Source organism: Hemiscyllium ocellatum, chromosome 10 (genome assembly GCF_020745735.1).
Source record: "Hemiscyllium ocellatum isolate sHemOce1 chromosome 10, sHemOce1.pat.X.cur, whole genome shotgun sequence".
Taxonomy (NCBI): domain Eukaryota; kingdom Metazoa; phylum Chordata; class Chondrichthyes; order Orectolobiformes; family Hemiscylliidae; genus Hemiscyllium; species Hemiscyllium ocellatum.
In genome coordinates, this window is record NC_083410.1 from 18300381 (window position 1) to 18320297 (window position 19917).

Sequence of the window (19917 nt, forward strand, 5' to 3'; positions counted from 1 at the left end):
CAGCACAGACACCAGCAGGCCCAACAACATGGATTCCCGTAGGCCCAGCAGCATGGACTCCAGTAGGCCCAGCAGCGTGGATTCCAGTAGACCTAGCAACACAGACTCCAGTCGGCTCAGCAGCTCAGACTAATGGCAGCGGCATCAGAGACAGGTTTGGGTTCCTGGCAGCTTCTGCATTGTTGAGGTGGTCCTAGCATTGACTCATGGCTGCTGCCGCAGAAGCAAGTTTGGGTTTCCAGCAGCATCTGCTTCCAGCACAGATTCATTGAGGTGGTGGCGGAGATGGGTTTGGGTCCAGTGTGAGACCCAGTGGCATGGGCAGTGGCTGCATTGGTGATGTAGGCCCAAAGTGGACTCGTGGCAGCAGCAGTGTTGAGTTTGGGCTGGTGCCCAAACCCGGCAGCATTGGTGGCACCTATACTGGCGAGGTCCAGCGAGGACCCATCAGGGCGAGGGTATTGGTGGAGGCAAGATGGCGCCAAAGAGTGACAACTTTCATTCCAGAGGTGGCAGTGCGGTGAAGGGGTCTCATGCCTGGCTACCATGAGGGAGCACTGAACAAGAAGGACTGTACAATTAGGCACTTTCTTTATTTCTTTATTTTCCTGCCTTTATATTCTATGCTTTGGTGTATTTTTCCGCATTTCAAAATGGTGCTGGAGAGTGGCAACACTATTCAACACTTTTCATAGTATTTATAGCAAGATATACATGACAATAAATAAATAAATCAAATCAAAATAATTTTTGAGACATCTTTTGGTCATAGGAAGTACTATATAATTGTAAATTTTCTGTAAATACAAATGGCAATAAAACAACAGTAATAAAATTATGATTTGCTTTAATGTCTTCAAACAAATATTAGAGTTTGATTTCACAACAGATGAAATGGTTATCACTCATCATTATTTCTGGAACAATTTATTTTCCTGATGTTAATTGAGTTGGTGGTGAGGAGGTTCATGGGTATTGACTTTAAGATTACAGATCTCATGCATAGAAAATAATGCAGAATAATGTCCACTTGAGTGATTTTTAGCTTCAAAGCAAGGAGGAATTGAATTTGAAAGGGGAAGCTGAGCTGTCTGTGACAAAATTTGACATTGTGACTCACTGAAGTTTGGATGCCAATAGGCTGTCTCATAGCACTAAAGGAGTGGAGGTATTGAGAGAGGGTGGTGTGTGCGTGTAAAGAATGAGCTGCCAGAAGAGGTGGTGGAGGCTGGTTCAATTACAACATTTAAGAGACACCTGGATGGGTATATGAATAGGAAGATTTTAGAGGGATATGAGCCAAGTGCTGGCAAATGGGACTAGATTATTTTGGGATACATGGTTGGCTTGGGCATGTTGGATCAAAAGGTCTGTTTCCATGCTGTAGATCTCTGTGACTCTATGAGTGTAAGTGGTGGACAGCTGAAGCTGTGCGTAAACAGTGTAGGTAGAGAAGCTGATACCTTGCGTGGGGATGATGAGGTCAAGCACTTGCATGAAGATGTGAGAAGGAGAAGGAGGTCATTTGTAGATGCTTAAGGTACCCTGGACATGATGGGCAAGAGGGCAGAAAGAGAAGTAAATGATAGTGTAAATGTAGAAAGCTTGTGGGAAAGTGCACAACCAGAGGGCATAATCCCAGAACAAGGGTTCATTTATTTAAGCCAGATGAGGAGGAATGTCCTCTCTAATCTCTACTGCAGAGAGCTGTTGAGCTTGGGGCTTTAATCATAGTCATGGCTGAGATAGGTCAGGAGTTGAGGATTATCGGATCAGCCACAATCTCAAAGAATGGTGGAGCAGACTCAATGGGCTGAATAACCTACTTCTGTTCCCGTGTCTCACGGTGTTTAGAGAGAAGTAATTGCCGTAAACATTCAGACCACAGTCAGATCAGTTATTAACAAACCTAATAAATAAGGGCAGCTTCACTGAGCTAAATATCAGGGCAGAGGTGTAGAAGGAGGATGATGTGATTGATTGTGCCAAAGGAAGTTGAGGAGGTTGCAGAGAAATAATGCATTTGGAGAGGATTCCATTTGTGACTAATACAAAAAATAAAACTCAGCAGGTGCTGGAGATCAGAATTAAAACAGAAGGTGCTGGAAGTATTCAGCAGGTCTGGCAGCAACGATGAGGAGAGGCTGAGTTCAGAGGTCACCAAGCTGAAAGATTATCTCCACAGACACAGCCTGATCCACTTAGTATTTCCAGTATGTCCTGTTTTATGTCAATTGTAGCTATGATTAAATATTCAAGTGATATTAGCGGTTTGGCCACACTTTACTGACCAAACAGATGATCTTAAGAAGCATTTAAAAACTTAACCAAATACCCCAGTGAAGCTAGGAAAAAGTGAGGACTGCAGATGCAGGAGGTGAGAGTCAAAACGTGTGGTGCTGGAAAAGCACAGCAGGTCAGGCAGCATCTGAGGAGCAGGAAAATCAACATTTCAAGCATGAGCTCTTCATTAGGAATGGAGGAGGGGGCGTCCTATGGGGCCTGAGAGATAAATGGGAGGGAGGGTGTGATACGGGGGGCGAGGTAACTGGGAATGTGATACATACGCGAAGGTGTGGATGAAGATGATGGGTCAGAGAGGAGGGTTGAGCAGATAGGTGGGAAGGAAAATAGACAGGTAGAACAGTTCAAGAGGGCCATGATACCCAAATAGAAATCCTTGAAGTGGTATTAGTGCCATTATGCATTAATGCTAGTTGGTTTAGATATTTTCTAATCAACCTGTATAGAGACCTGCTCCACACTTCTGAAGCAGTTGTTTTAATTCATTCATGGGGTGGGGGTGTCACTATTTCACCAGTATGTATTGCCTGTCCCTTGTTGCCCTTGAGAAGGTGATGGTAGCTGCCTTCGTGAACCGCTGCAGTTGATGTGCTGTAGGTAGACCCACAATGCTATTAGGGGACTTCGACTTCGGACTTGAACCCTGGCCTTTTGATTCAGAGGTGGGGACACTACCACTGTGCCATCAGAGTCCCTTGCAAGTTGATATGTACCAACCTATATCCCCAGTGAGACTGATAAACTCCCTTGTTTCTCCAATGCCTCATACACCTCTAGCACAGCCATTCTGCCGAGACTGCCATGTTTACAGCAGTGTGGTTGACTCTGAAATGCCCTCTGGGTAATTAGGAATGAGCAATAACTGCTGGCTCAGCGACACCCTCATCCCATGAATGAATATTTTTAAAAAAGTTTTTCATGACCCCCTCAGTGCCATATTATTCCAGGAATGCAGACAGCATAAACTTCATGGTCATATGGCCTGAACTTGTACCTTTATTCACATTTCTGCAGCCTTTATGCCCTCGCCCTTCACAGTCAACTAATTTGAAAGTGATTGCCCTACTTTGGGGTAACCTAGCAACTCCACGAAGTTACAAAAACAGAAATGGCTGGAAAAGCTCAGCAGGTCTGGCAGCATCCATGGACAGAAATCAGTATTAACATTTCAGATCGAGTGACGCCTCCTCACAACTCTGCGAGGTTGTTGCTTTACACTTGAGTTCCCCCTTATTGCCAATCCCATGGCTGTTGTTACTGACTGGAGCTGCTCGGTTGGCAGCTGAATTGATCACTTTGGCAGTCAAACGATGTGCAGTTTGGGTGGATTGGCTATGCTAAATTATCCATAGTGTCCAGGGATGAGCAGGTTAGGAAATTTGGCCATACTAACTTGCCCATCGTGTCCAGGGATGAGCAGGTTAAGTAGATTGGCCATACTAAATTGCCCACAATGTCCAGGGATGAGCACGTTAAGTAGATTGGCCATACTAAATCGCCCATAGTGTCCAAGGATGTGTTGGTCGGGTGGTTTGTCCATGCTTAATTGCCCACAGTGTCCAGGGATGAGCAGGTTAAGTAGATTGGGCAAATTAAATTGCCCATAGTGTCCAGGGATGAGCAGGTTAGGTAGATTGGGCATACTAAATTGCCCACAGTGTCCAGGGATGTGCTGGTTAGGCGGATTGGACATGGGAAATTGCAGGATTACAGGAGTAAGGCGGATCTGGGTGGAATGCTCTTCAGAGGGTGGGTGTAGACTTGATGGGCGGAATCCACACTGTTGAGATTCTCTGGATTTCAGCACGCCGTTGCTGAGGTGTGTGTGTGTGAGAGAGAGAGAGAGTGCTGCAGCCCCTTCCTCCTGCAGCTCACTGCACCAGACGCTGACAAACTGTGTGCCCCTCCCACTCGCCTTGTCCTGAGCTTCCCCAGTCGCTGCTGCGTCCAGCCGGATAAACAGGAGCCGCAGCAACAGCAGCACCTGGGCTGTTCATCAGTAATCTGCTACCTCCCACATCTCCTCCAGCCCGCACTCGCACCACGTGAAATTACAGCGCTGCTCAGGAGCTTGAGGCGAAGATGGAAGTGAAGCATGACCGACTGTCCGAGGAACCTTATGATCAGCTGAAAGTGAAATCGGGACCGAGGGAGACGCCTCAGAACCCTGCCCGAGGGGCTTCTCCTAACTTGTACAGTGCTGCAAAGAAAAAGGATTACACCGTCTCAGTCTATCTCAATAACAGGGGCAAAAGCGAGCATGTAAGCCGTGCGTGTTTCACCGTACCTTTTTTATTGCAGTCAAGGCTGAGGGGTGGATTGCAGGGGTAACAGATGGAGTGCTGCGTGTTGGTTAGAGCAAATGTTACTTCCATCCGCGCTTACACCGGGGTAACACCAGGGAAAGGTATCTCACGGGCTGCAAAGTTTACAGGTTCTCACCGATTGCCGAGAGCTGTTGCAGGCAGCATACAGCTCCCCCCCCCCCTCCCTCTCTGGGGCGAAGTTGCTCCTAAAATTTTAACTTTTAGCAGCAACCAGGCGGCCGTGGGGAAGACAGTCTTTGGAGAACGTGGGCTAGCGACCGTGAGTACAGTCAGGGCACACGGTGGGCAGTGAAGCTCACCCTCAGTTGGAGTGAGTGGCATGTGAAACTCACCAAGTGGTGACTGAAGTATTGATCAGTGGGACATTTGATGGCTTGCTGGATTGTAAGTGTCCATTAATTACAGGAGATGTTTCCTGTCTTGACATACCATTGCCGGAGCTGAAACTGACAGTGAATTTCAGGCAACCCCAAACTCTGCAGTTCTGTTGGGTCAATCCCCGGGCAGTGGAACATCATCACCCTTCCCTGCTCCTATCTCAGACCGCCTGTCTCCCAAACTATCATTGTGAGTCGCAGACCTGACTCTATCCTCACCGTCTATAAATGGCTCACCTGACACTCTGTTGCCTTTGTCCCATTCCACATCTCAGTGTTCCCTGCTCGATACCGGCTCCTACTTCCCTAACATCTCAAATTTAAAATCCTCAACACCCAGTTTGTTCTATTTAATCTGCAGCTATATATATATCCCCAGTTCTACACCTATCTGACCACCCAGATAGAGCAAGGGTCTGTGCCTGTGATTTCTCCATGTGTATGATCCCCACTCCAGACTGTCATATTAACAGAATGCCCAGACAGATGTCTTTCAGAGGGAGAGTGGAAATCACACACTGATTCACCCTAATGCCCTGTCTGTGCTGACCCATCTGAAGAAACCAACAGAAAGGACACAAATAAAATGGTGATTTTGATTAAAAACTTCTTTCAAGATTTTTTAAACAAGCTTTGTAATGCACTTTACAGACATTAGGACAAGTGATTCAAAACTAGGTCAAAGAAATGAGTTTTAAGGAGAACTTTGGGTTGGAATGGTTTCACACATGATGCCTATGTGTTTGAAAGCAGGAGCACCAATTGGGCAAAAGGAGGACATGTGCAAATGTTCTGAGGAATAAATAATGATTGGGTGAGTCATAGGGCTGAGGGAGTTAGGGAGAGGCCAGACCATAGAGAGATTTTAACTTGGAGACATTGGAGGGCCAGTCAGTGTAGGTCAGGAGAAACTGAGAGAGGATGGATAACTGGGACGTGATGTGAAACAGAAAAGAAGCATCAAAGTTACAGGTTGTTGAGGATGCAACTATGAGAATAAAGAATACTGTCAATGGCAGGGATGATGGTTTGGGAAGCAGAGATGGTGGTGATACACCAATAGAAACAGTTGATTTTTGTCATTGACGGCTTATGTGGTTCGAACTTCAGCTTAGGTCAAACTGAATATTGGAACTGGGAACAATCTTGTTCAGCTGAGGATATAGTGGGCGGCACGGTGGCACAGTGGTTAGCACTGCTGCCTCACAGCGCCTGAGACCTGGGTTCAATTCCCGACTCAGGCGACTGACTGTGTGGAGTTTGCACGTTCTCCCCGTGTCTGCGTGGGTTTCCTCCGGGTGCTCCGGTTTCCTCCCACAGTCCAAAGATGTGCGGGTTAGATGAATTGGCCATGCTAAATTGCCCGTAGTGTTAGGTAAGGGGTTAATGTAGGGGTATAGGTGGGTTGCGCTTCGGCGGGTCGGTGTGGACTTGTTGGGCCGAAGGGCCTGTTTCCACACTGTAAGTAATCTAATTAGTGGAGTCATTGGCAAGGACTTGGAGGGTTGTGACACAAGCTGAAACTAATGGAGCAGCTCAAAAACAGGAAAGCTAAATCCAAGATTAAATGTTGGATAAAGAGTGCCACAGCACAGAGCAATGGAGTGAGGGAGAAAGAGGAGAGGCAGCATTTGATGTTGTCAATATGAAAGTGAAGATTGACCTAGTGCTTGGAAATAACATCACCAAGGGACAGCATGTAAATGAAGGGGAGGAGTATATTCATGAGGGTGTCAGTGATGGGAAAGATAGAAATGCTGACACTGGCTACAATCAGGTAAAGGCAATGGTAGTCCCACTGAACCAAATAAGAGGCACTGTGTCAGATAATGTAATTAATTATAACAAAGGTTGCAAGGCATTTGAGAAGAAAAAGGAGGGATACTCCAATCCATTTGAATGGTCACAGGAAATGTTTTGTAACTTTGGTTTGGACCATTGAGCATCATTGCAAAGGTGGGAAGCAGAAACTGATCAGAGGGATTCAGACAGATGATTCAGGTGAGATGGTGTATGCCTTGAAGACCACATGTTGGAGAGGAGGAAGAAGTTGGAGATGCTGGTACAAGGCTTTGTTTCTGAAGCAGTGAGGAACTGGACGGGGGCTTTGAAAAGGAAGGGGCAGTACTTGAGGAGAGGGAACCATTTATAGTGTCACTTGACATGGGCCAAGAAGGAAAATTAGATGATCATAAGACATTGGAGCAGAGGTAGTTCATTTGGATCATCAAATCTGCTGTGCCATTCAATGAGATGATGACTGATCTGATAACCCTCCATTGTTTTGCCTTTTCCCTATAACCCTTGACTCCCTTATGATTAAAAACCTGTCTATCTCTGCCTTAAATTCACTTCACTCAGGAAGTCAGTAGGAATGAATTTGAGGGAGCAGAAAGAAGGTTTTCCAAATGAGATGAGCTCAAGAAGAGAGATGAGAGAGACTAAGAAGAAGGTAGAGACTGCAAGCTAATGTTAAGGGGCCAGAGAGTGATTTGGATTAGTGGATAAAAGGAAAAGGTGGAAGTAGTGAAGACAGCTGGGGGAAATATGAAATCTATAATGATGCTGTTGCAGAAGTCCATGAGTGCACCCTAATTATTGTTAGATGTGTGGGGTGCAAAGGGAGGAGAGGCATTTAAGAATGTGTTTGGGAGCAGATTGTATGTTTAAATTAAATCTGTTATGATCCCATTAGAGATCAAAGACTTTAAAGATAACAGATTTCCCAAATGTGTAAATAACTAAAATACTAGATTTCGTGTTGTAAGGCTTGTGAAACACAAAGTTAAAATCACTTAGGTCAAATATTGGAGGAGCAAATGCAAATGCTGGAATCTGTACTGAAAACAATAAAATGCTGGAGATCAGTGGATCAGACAGCATCCATGGAGACTGCAAGCTAATGTTTTGAATCCAAATTACTCTTTGTCCTGTGTGCAGCATGGTGGCACAGTGGTCAGCACTGCTGCTTCACAGTGCCAGAGACCCGGGTTCAATTCCCACCTCAGGCGACTGACTGTATGGAGTTTGCACATTCTTCCTGTGTCTGTGTGCGCCCTGGTTTCCTCCCACAGTCCAGATATGTGCAGGTTAGGTGAATTGAGCAAGTTAATTTGCCTGTAGTGTTAGGAGAATGGGTTGTGGGTCAGTGTGGATTTGTTGAACTGAAGGGTCTATTTCCACACTGTAAGTAATCTAATATAAATATAGAACTGATATGAAGTATAGTATTATTAGTTATAATTAACAGGCAACTGACATATCAAAGTAAAGAAAAGATACTTTTGCACTTGTTAATTAACTCAGTTGAGATCCCCCTTATAACTTCTACCACTGTGTGTGGTACTTCTGGCAGAATGTCACATTATAAGAGTAGTTTTCAGTGTTACTTCCATCTCTTCAGCTCTCCCTGTTCCACTAGGTCAAAACTATGGGTGTACTTTGAAAGCTTCAGTCTGAGACTTCCCGATCTCACTACCACCAGCTAAGTCCACCTTGGCAAATCTTTGTTCCTTAAATTTCTCAAAGTCCTATCTTTTCTCTCCACTCCCTATCAAACAGTGAGTACAGGGGTTCTACTTCTCCACAACAGCAACTGCTTTGATCCTGCACACTCTACTAATTGCTTTCCCTTTCTCTGTCTCACAGAGCAACTTTACTGTAAGTTACTGCATACAGATGTGAACACTGTCACTTAATTTAAACAGGTTTCTGTTTGAGTTTCACTCCATGGCAACCAGACACTATGGGTCTGCTTCTGAGCTGCGATGCTTCAGTCCCCAATTAAACCTTTTATTAATGGAGACGTTTTCAGTCATAGACATCTTGTGAAGTCTAGTGTTCATAACAAAAGCAACAGTATCACTACTTGAAACTGAAATCTATAAGCTTTGTTTATTGGCCGGTTCAGGAGCTGACAAATACGTCTGAATAAAGAAGTTGCTTTTTCAGAGATTTCAGACTGAACACAAACATGTCTAGTTAATTAGACGCATTAATGTATTAACATTCTGCGAGCATCCAATCCCAGTTTGTGGGATACGATCCATGAGCTTTGCTAAGCAGTGATGCGTATCGACCATATTTGACTTGACCACTTATTTTAGCTGCATAAAGCCTAGTTTATGCAGTAGTGCAGCCAAATGTTATAAGCACATTCTAGCAGAGTGGTTCTGTTATAAATCCAGTACTCCAAAGGTTAATGATAGAGACGTGAGTTCATGTCACATCATGAGATTTTGGGGATTTAAATTCAGTCAATTAAATTAAAGGAAAGCTACATTTAGTAATGTTGATGGTAAAATACTAAATTTTTGTGAAAACAGAACTAATTAACTTTAGGCCATTTAGAACTTAGCACCAGACCCACAGCACTTTAATTGAATCTTACATGCCCTCTGAACTATCCTAACAAGCTATTCAGTTGTGTCAGATTGTTATAGATAAAACATGGATTCCTGGGATCAACCCAGATACAAGACTTGACTCAGCTCAGTCAAACCCAGTTGAGTCCTCTGGGAGAGTTATCCCACAGACTGGTCAAGCAGCAATCGGTGGGATATTTCCTGGACTCCTCCATCTATGGAATTTGCTACCCAAAGTGCAGTGGATGCTGGGGCAGTGAGTACATTTAAGGAGGAGTTGGACCAATTTTTAATTGATAATGGGTAAAAGACAGGAAATTGGGAGTGAGGAGCATATCAGCCATGATTGAATGGCGGAGCAGATTCGATGGATTGAATGGCCTAATTCTGTTCCTATTCTTAGGAACAATCGTTGTCTCTTCTATCTAGTGGGACAGGATAGATCTGCCAGAGTGCTGGGATAGAGGAATACATTCAAGAGCTTGCCCCTGTAGTTTCTTGACATCGAATTTAGACCTTATGACTCTCATAGCATTGAGTCAAACAAGGACATGGAAGCCTCCTGCTGCTTAACATGTGCTGCCCTCTCTCAGCTGATGAATCCCCCCAGGTTGAACACCACTTTGAAAAAGCACAGAGTAACAAGGACACAGAATGTATTTTGGGTGTAGCACTTTAACACTCATCACCAAGAATGGCTTGGTAGCACCACTACTGACTGAGCTGCTCAGACCATGAAAGAAACGGCGATAGACTAGGCTTGTGATTCGTGGTGACCAGATATGAAGAAAGAAAACAACAGCTTAGATTTATATAGTGTCTTTAAAAATGGTGTGCATTCCAAAGCATTTAACAAGAGCGACAGCAATAAACGAAAGTCCTGTGTGATCTTTGACATTGGGCCATAGAAGCAATCACAAAAGAAGTAGGCTTTAAGGAGCATCTTATAAGGAGAGGGATTTAGAGAGGTTTAGATTTGGAATTCTACAATCCATAAGCAAGACAACTGAAAGCAAAGGGAGGGGAGATGAAAATCCAAAATATTTTGGAGGCCATAGTCAGAAATGCAGAGATTACAAAAGCTTGCAGAGCGTGTGGTGGCTAGGCCATGCTGAGAGTCGACATTGAGACTGAAGATTTTAAACTTGAGGTGTTGTCAGACGGTGAACTACTGTAGTCCAGCAAGCACAGAAGTTGGGAATAAAATTTGGGGCAAGCTGTCATACAAACATGAGTCAGGAACAAGGGTAGGCCATTCAGCCCCTTGAGCCTGTGCTGTCATTCAAACAGATCATTGCAGATCTGTTCGTAACCTCCAATCCACATTCCCACCTATCCTGATAACCTTTCATCCCTTACATAGGAAGAATCTATCTACCTCCACCTAATAAATGTTTATGAACTCTGCTTCCACCAATGTTTCAGGAACAAAGTTCCAAAGGCTCTCGTCCCTCAGAGAAAACAAAATTGCCTAATCTCTGTTTTAAATGGGGAATCCCTGTCTTAAAACAGTGGCACCTTGTTGTAGATCTCCCGCAAGAGGAGACATTCTCCCCACAGTCATCCTGTCAAGGTCTCTCCAGATGGTACATGTTTCAATCAATTTGCCTCTTACACTTTGAAACTCCAATAGATACGAGCCAAGCCTGTCCCACCTTTCCTCAATAGACAACCACTCCCTTTCCAGGTATTTGCCTAGTAAACCTTCTCTGAACTGCTTTTAATGCACTTGTTGCCTTTTTATGATATGGATAAGTGTTTTTAAATGAACACTAGTTTATGTAAGGCAGAAATTGGGAAACCAGATGGGGGTTTATTAAAGCAGTCATGTCTAGAGGTTGTAGAGGTATGAAGGAGAGTTTCAGCAGAAGGTGAGCTTTGGGAAGGTCAGAGACAAGTGATTCTTATCATCATTAAGACCATATGACCATAAGCAAAAAAGAACAGGAGTAGGCAGTTTGGCCCCTGGAGCCTGCAATATCATGCAGAAGGATCGTGGCTGATCCAAAATTCTTTGTGTCCACTTTCCTGCCTTTTTTCTGTAACCCTCAATTTCACTACTGATCAAGAATCTATGTCAGCCTTAAATATATTGAAGACTCTGTCCCCACGGCTCTCTGGCTTGAGATCGAAAGACTCCCAATTCTCTAAGAATAAATTCCTCCTCGTCTCAGTCTTGAATTGGTGCTCGTTAATTCTGCGATTTTGTCCTTTCATCCTAGACTGTCCCATGCAGGAAACATCCACTCAGCACTTAGTCCGTCAAGCCCCTTAAGAATCCTATATGTCTCAATGAGATCATCTCGCGTTCTTTTAAACTCCAGTGATCATTATCATTTGTGCTCTCCATGAAGGCAAGTCTTGTGCTGATGCTTCGATCTGAGCTGTTTTACTCAACAGTTATTTACTTTGTAAGTGGTGGTTGTTAATGTCTTCCACTGTCCAGTAGTCCATCTCAAGTCCAGCTTAGCCAAAACAGGTGTTGGACTGGTCCTGTTGGCATTGTTCTGAACCACACTATCGAGCCAACTAAGCTAATCATCCCATCCCTGCTCCAATAATACAGACATGAGAAGGGTTGGGCAGTCTTGTTGATGTTGTGGAAATGTGGTCATGAACTCAACCTAAGGACAAACAGAGCACTAAGGTTGAAAGTGATCTGACTCAGTTAGGTGGGCAGGGAATGGAGTTTCAGAGGAAGCTGGATATTCCTGGTCGGGTTGTCATCCTGATGCTGGTTTTGATTCCAGGTCAGATTCCAAAATGGCCAACGTCTTCCCAGAGGCAGGCAGTCGCTTCCTAGGTTCCCATCTAATGGAGCCTAGGAAGTGGGACCACCAATGGGAGATGTCAGTGCAATGTCTGGGTGCCAGCTTTACTGGCACAGATCGGTACTACTTGAGATAGGCATGAGATCATGAGGCTTAGAGGCAGGCGTTGTATCCCACTGGGCTCCCCTGTGGCTGCCCAATGGCTTCAGGTTAGCTAGTGTTTAGTAGGAGGAAATGTCTGCTCCTTTAAGTGAAACTCCTTGGTCCAAACTGTATCTGTCTATAAATAAAACTATAACAAATATCTGCAAGAGCAGCTGTTCCCCTCTGCTCACTATTACCTCTAGAGTTGCCAAAATTCTAACCTTAGCCCTCTCCTACATCCCGTCTCGCTCTCACTCTTTCTCACTCTCTCTCATATAAGGTTCAGCAATCGTCAGCTGTTTCATTCAGGACCTTGCTTCCATAACGTCAGAAAAGGGGATGTTCAAAATTCCATTTCTAGTTCCTCAGATAATGAAACAGTTCATACTCATAAACATCAAGAGCTGGGCAACATTGAGGCGTATGTGCCAGATATTGACCATTGCTGACAAGAGAAAATCCAACCAGTACCCTTGATATCCAACTGCATCCCCATCACCAACCTCCATCATTATCATCATTCTGGGTGTTATATTGACTTGGAACGAACTGGACCAGACCCACAAATACCTGAGCGACAGTGTTCCCTGTGTGTATGTGGAGTGAACTGCCACAGGACATGGTAGATGCAGATACAGTTACAACATTTACAAGACATTTTAACAGGTGCATGAATAGGAAAGATTTAGCGGATGTGGACCAAATGAAATTAGTTTAGATTGGGAAACCTGGTTGGTGTGGACGAGTTGGACCGAAGGCTCTTTTTTCCCTGCTGTATGACTCTATGTGATGCTGGTTTCGGGAGAGAAACTATCCGTACCTGGGCTGTTATGGTTGACACTTGAGACCATATGAATAGGATTTCCTGTTAAGTGGCCTGGCAAACCCTTCTGTTGTAGCAAAACTGTTAGAATTATAGAAGGCTACTAACTTCTCAGAATAATTAGGAATGAGGAAAGAATGCTAACCTTGCCATCTCAGGAAGAATTTGTTTGAAAAAACCTCAATACAAGAATTCCAGGACCCATAGTAAGCTTTCATTCCTGTCTCTGGTGAAATCAGTGAACTGAAATATAGATCAAGCAACTAACCTGGGACTTCTATTCAGCACAAGACTGCACCAAGCGATGTGTCATTGTGGGGCACTGCAATGTTTTTATTTTGAGTTTAATTTGCTCTGTGATATTTTTGGCACACTGATTAATATATTTGTGATTAAATTTTTCTCTAAGCTATCTTAACAAAGTGTGACAGTGCACTTAAAATAAATAGGTTCATGACTGTAGTAAAATAACACATTAACTAGTGTTAAGGTTCCATCTCATAGAAGGACATAACTCTTGAAAGGGAAAATTTTCACTCTGTACCAGTTACAGGGAAATAATAAATGCATCCGTTATAAATAAATGTCTACTTCTTCATTGCAAATCATGACCAATGGAATACTTCACTCAAATTATGTATCGTGGGAGTTCCACTAAATGATAGTCCTCTGTGTTACATTGAGTTTCTGTTTCTCGGATTGAGTTTCTATGTAACTATGTAAAATAGTTTTGACATCTCCAGTCTTATTGTTGGGAAGAACTAAGAATCATTCTTGGCAGGTGAAAACATACCTGATTTCAAGAAGTGATGAGAGTGGGTGATAAATAACATGAAAGAAAACATCAAAATTCACCTTGTAAGAATCTACAGGAGTGATTCACTTGTCACATGCATTACTTTGAGAATTATTTTGCCTGGAAGAAAGCAACTCTTCATATTTGTATGTTCTATTTCAATTAATGAACACCAAAAGATCCCTGGGGTAGCCTAAACCATCCATTTATGCTGCAGTTATTGGCCATTGGAAGAATATCAATGTGTTTGTAAAGTGTACAACAATTTATTTGAATTCAAAGATACTTCTAAACTCCATTGCACTTAAGAAGTCATTCTTGAGGTTTTGTGAACACAACCCACTCTTCAAAAGCAACATCAGAATGTGTTGTCTATTGTGGAATTACCCAATTGTTTGCAAAAGTATTTGTTCTCCTTCATTTTTCTTTTCTGAAGCAGCAGAAAGCATTGGTGGATGATTAATAATGGAAAAAGGCTGATCTGAGACAGATTTAATAGTTTGCAAACCACCTCTCTCGTAAAACCACTATTGAACAGTTGGCATCTGTCTCTTGGAGAATCATAAGGACATTAATCAGTATTTGAGAAAAGATGCTTGCTGTTGAAGCTTTTCAATCAGCACTCATCAGGACAAATGCAAGAATGCCAAATTTCAAAGTGAGTACAGTTTATCCAGCGTGAGAAAAGGATGCTGATTAATTGGCAAATTGACTAAGTGGTCAAGATGTTGCCGTGAAGAATGCACAAAGGAACTGTTATCTCCCATGCTTTTGTTGATTTCAAGAAAAGTGTAATGTTTCTTGAGGATAAATATTTGTAACTTCCAGCAAGTTTTGATCAGTCAGCATCCTTTTGGTAGACAGTGTAAATTGTTACTCTTGCTTTTGAAACTTGGTATTCTTGCATCTGTTCTGATTAGTGAAAGATGAAAAGCTGCGACAGCATGTCTCTATTTAGGAATGATCACTGAGTGAGGTAATTAATGTTTGCAGTCATCAGTGTTTCTTGAATTTTCCTCATGAGTGCATAAGCAAGAGGATTAGAGTTCAGAAAAAGGAAACAAAATCATTAAATTGACGTGTAGAAGTATTAAATAACTAGATGGCTTCAATTATTTGTGAGCTTAACGTAAGATGTACATTTCATGTGTTAACAAATTTTTAGTGTTTTTTATGTTGCCAGTTGACTTTAAATAATTTTACGTTTGTGTAAGTGCTGTACAGTGGTGCACAGTAACAGATAGATGATATGTTCAGAAGGCATATCACAAGATAGCATGGGTGTATGGAATGAATGTCTGAGGAGACTGTGCTGACTTGCTACTCAGAAGGAATATCAACATTTTCTCAGTCAAAGGGTAGTAAAAATATGTTGTGTGGCAACTCCCCCAATCCAGCCAAAGGATATGACATTTACATGAGGGTATTATGGAGCAAAGGCAGGTGAATTGAGATGAAGTACACAACAACCATTATTTAAATGACTGGCAGGTTGCCCAAGGGCATGAATAGGCTTTTCATGGTCTTCAAGTTCTTATGGAGAAGTTAGATTGGATCCATAGAAATCACAAAAGTGATGCTTTTTTCAATTTATTTTTCACCTTTCTCAAAAACATGCTGGATATAATTCCACAGATTCCAGCAATCGCCCATCACCTCAGTCAGTGATTGCTCTTAAAATAGAACAATCACTCTCTCAACATGTAGCAAAGATTTCAATGCTGTGATTTCCTGCCACATACCCCGTGTGGACCTCCAAGTGGTAGAACTGTAGACTAGCCCCTAAATAAATGATAGGCTATATACATGAGCCAGGGGGATGCATTACTGCTTTAGCCTGTCCGACCATATACATGCTTTTTTCCCAGTTATCCCTGTGTGTCTGTGAGTGGTAAGACCACCGGTTGATTTCTTTTTTCCCTTCCTTATCCCTCCCACTGCCTCATCCCTGTCCTTGAGACTGCAAGGTCAGTTGTACGATCTCTACTGTAGCTTGGGTTGATATCAGTACAAACTGAAATTGAACTTGGGACCCCACCTATATAATGTGCTAGTTCTAACGCTGGCTCCCTGAACCACCATTTTGTGCTGGAAGACTCTTTGAGATTGTGCTCCAAAGGTTTGCTGTGTAGCAGATGAAACATTTTGCTGAAATAACTGCAGAAGGTAGAGTTTTTAGTTCACGAACTTAATGCTCCATATCTTCACAAATTTGTTATAAGCCACCATTTAAAAACTTAGTTGGTTTTAAGGTAACATCACCTCAGTAAAATGATTATGCCTTTTCTGACCTTCAAAAGTACAGAATTGAACCAAGATGTGGTCTGTTTTCCCGTGTTATATAAATGAACAATGTAGAATGGGGTTGTATCTTTGACATTAAATATGGAAACCTCCTTGGAAAATAAAGGCAACAAAAACAAATTGCTGGGAAAAACTCAGCAGGTCTGGCAGCATCTGTGAAGAGAAAACAGATTGTGTTTCAGAACTGAGGAAGGCTCACTGGACCCGAAGTCTGATTTCTCTGCACAGATGCTGCCAGACCTGCTGAGCTTTTCCAGCAATTTCTGCCTTTGTTTCTGATTAATGGCATCCGGGGGTTCTTGTGGGCTTTACTGCATTAAGGCAACGTGGAAGTCAATGGCGGAATCTTGTAGGGGGTCTGAGTAACATTGGCTGTGAAGAGATTTATGTTGAAAATAGACAAATCTTAACATCAGGAATATCTTGCTGCATTTCTTACGTTTTTGATGAGCAGTGTGGCTAGTTACTCACCAACTTTAATTTTCCGCTTGTCTGCCATGTTCAAAGCTAATGTCAGGAACTGTGCAGGGCAGCTCTGGACTGAAGGTACTTATCCAAGTGCATGGTGGACTTCTAAAGATGGAAAGAATGTGTAGGATGCGGTCTTTTGGTGGAAAATCTGCTGAGTTATGAGTTTCTGCAGGAACACTATAGTACAAAGGGCTAGAATTGGGCATAGGGCATGGGGTATGTAGTTAATGAGGTGCATTTGGCAGGATACAGCGAGAAATCCCACTGAGCATGAAAATGGTTTGCAAAAAACTCCACACAGCTGGCACGTGGCCAAAAAATGTTTGATTCAGCCCAATAGTTTTTGAATCACTTTGGCTTATTTAAGCATGTACTTTCCTTCAGGAGATCACAGTGGGTGCGGTAAATCTGCACACAAGCCAAGCGGCTGACCTCTGCCATTCTTTGCTTCCTTATCTTCCAACTGAAGTTAATAGTTGAAAAAATCCATCGAACTGAACCAATACTCATGCAAATGTTTTGTTTTCACCACTTTAGTCGCAGCAGAAGTGCATCGTGGGTTTTGCCCTTGTGTGCTGTTTCGCTATTTCTGTCGCTCTGATATTTTCAGCTGTGGATATTCCAGGCAGCGGCAATGACATGGAAGACATTACCGAGGACAACTGCAATAGGAATTGTCGGTAAGAATGAGTTTACTTGAGATAGGCTCATTGATATCTTGCCCTCTAATTATCCTCCTCTTTCCTCACCCCCAACACCAGAGTCACAATATGTAGATACATCTGGGTTTGGCCCCAGACATTTGGCAGTCATCCAAATGGTACACTTTCATGAATGGGAATCTACCATCCTGACTTGGAAATGTTCCTACTGTGGCACTGGGTCAGAATCTAGGAACTCCCTCCCTGTTGGCATTGTGGGCATACCTAAACTAAATGGACTGCAGTGGTTCAAAAAGGTAGCTCATTACCACCTTTAAGGGCAACTAGGGATGGGCAATGAATGCTGGCCTAGCCAGCGATGCCCATTTCCTTTTGAATGAGTTTTTAAAAACTTGATAAGTATTACAGTCGAGCCTGTCCCTCTGCTCTGTGGGCCAGGATTTGGGCTGGGGAGAGATGGTGGTCATAAACAAGCCACTGTACATTATTCTCAATTGTCAGACTCATGTGAGTTCAGACCAATTAAAGCCCAACTGATGCTGCCATAATTGAAGGATGATGAAACAGCATGGGCCAGAAGGTTTCCGGCCAAGTGGCTCAGTATCACACTGGGCAGGAAAGTATAGCCACAGAGCCAGCTGTGTGTTCCTGCCTTTCTCCTGTGCGATTGATGCAGGTTCAGTTTGTATTGAACTCTTGCCAACTGTCCATAACCTCTTTGAACAGCTGGGATGTGCCAGCAAGGTTTCATGATGAAATGTTTCCCTGTGTTTGCTGACCTGTTTTGATTCTATGGATTTTTTTTTAAGCTTTGCTTGTTGAATGTCAACAGTAGCATTCGATGAGTTGCTAAAGCACTCTTGTTCTGTAACAGATCAGATATTCCAGACACACTGGTCTGGATAGAACAGGCTGCTTGACATTGTGAAAAATGGGACATGAAGTATGCAGGGCTTAATGTTATGCTGTGGCAAGGGGCACATTCACCTGTTGGAATCCAGTCGTAATCCCACTTTATCCATTTCTGGAAGCCCTGATGGGACTACTGGTCTGATAGGTAGGTAGCTGCCCCATCACAGAGTCACTTCTAACAGTTGATGCTTTGCTAGGGGATCAGTTGTTTGTCTGTATTGGCATTGTAACATGGCCGATCAAAAATCTGTCTATCTCTGGTTTAAAGTTATTGCTGGAGCTAGGGGATATAGTTCTTCTGTGGAAAGGAATTCTACACCTTGTGTATTGCCTTTGTACATTCCAGGTAATACAAGTCTCCTTTATGAAAGTTAACAAGAAGTGGACAGGACGGGAGTGCTGTCTAGGTTGACATTTGGAGCAGAGCTCTCGACAGAACACCTCAGTGGCTTGCCTTGACATTAACAGTTGTAATCATTAGTATCATAGAATCCCTATAGTGTGGAAACAGGCCCTTTGGCCCATCAAGTCCGCACCGATCCTCCAAAGAGTAACCCACCCAGATCCATTCCCCTACCCCTATTGTCCTATATTTACTCTTGACTAATGCACCTAGCCTACACTTCTGTGAACACTATGGGCCATTTAGCTTGGCCAATTCATCTAACCTGCACATCTTTGGATGGTGGGAGGAAACCGAAGCACCCAGAGAAAACTCACGCAGACACTGGGACAATGTGCAAACTCCATACAGTCACCCGAGGCTGGAATCGAGTCCGAGTCCCTGGTACTGTGATGTAGCAGTGCTAACCATTGAGCCACCATGCCACCCATTAGTTCAGACATGTTCATCCTAATTGGCCTCTGTGGGACTGTGGGAATCATTAGGCTTCAGTAAATGTTCACTAACAGTCTAACCCCATTAGTGGAGACTGTGAAGACAGGAGTGAAGGGACAATCAGGTGTTGGAGCACATGAAGGCAGGAGACTAGTGGAAATTAGGAGCAAAGAGAATGACACTTTTCCATTTCAAGGTGAGAGCAGGAAACATTATCAATACGGAGATCACTGCTCCGAAAAAAGAAGTGGGGAGGTGGTCTCAGTTAGAGCGGTGTAAAAGAAGTAGTGCCACAAAATGGCAGACATAGCGGGGACCCATGTGGGTAACCATAGAAATGTTTTTATGGTGCATGGAATTGAAAGACTGACCTTAGGATTGGATGACCCTGATGATTGATGGATTCTGTTTGAGCCTCTATTCAAGGAAGATTTGGAGAGCTCTCTGACTTTCCTGGTGGGGACTAGATATGTAGAAGGATTGGACATCCATGGTGGAAACAAGATGATTTGAACCAAGAAATCCGACCTGTTACGGTGTTTGAGGGCAGCAATAGGGCCTCCGATGTAGGCAGGAAAAGACTGGGCCAGGTGGAGGTTGAAACAGGAAGCGATCAGTTCTGTGTGGCAGGAATGAGGTGAAGCACTGGCAGTTTTGGAACGGAAGTGGACATGAAATGTTCGGGGAGTGAGAACTTTGGAAGTTGTGGAGGGAGGATCTCCGGAGGTGATGAAATGAGGGACATTTCTGGAAACAGTGGCATGATATTTGGTGATGGGGTGGGTCTCGGTTCAGGGAGCAGTGGGAGTGGTTTCAAAGAATTG

At 43.4% G+C, this 19917-nt stretch overlaps 1 protein-coding gene across 1 annotated transcript in view; it reads left to right on the plus strand.

Annotated features, from left to right (window-relative positions):
• The first annotated feature begins 4368 nt into the window (after positions 1–4368).
• The window catches only part of pld5 (phospholipase D family member 5), a 90028-nt gene continuing 74479 nt past the window's right edge, over positions 4369–19917 (plus strand). The window contains exons 1-2 of the mRNA XM_060830823.1: positions 4369–4566; positions 17219–17361. Coding sequence (XP_060686806.1) covers positions 4387–4566; positions 17219–17361 — 323 coding nt within the window. The 5' untranslated portion in view covers positions 4369–4386. The remainder of the gene's footprint in view (positions 4567–17218; positions 17362–19917) is intronic.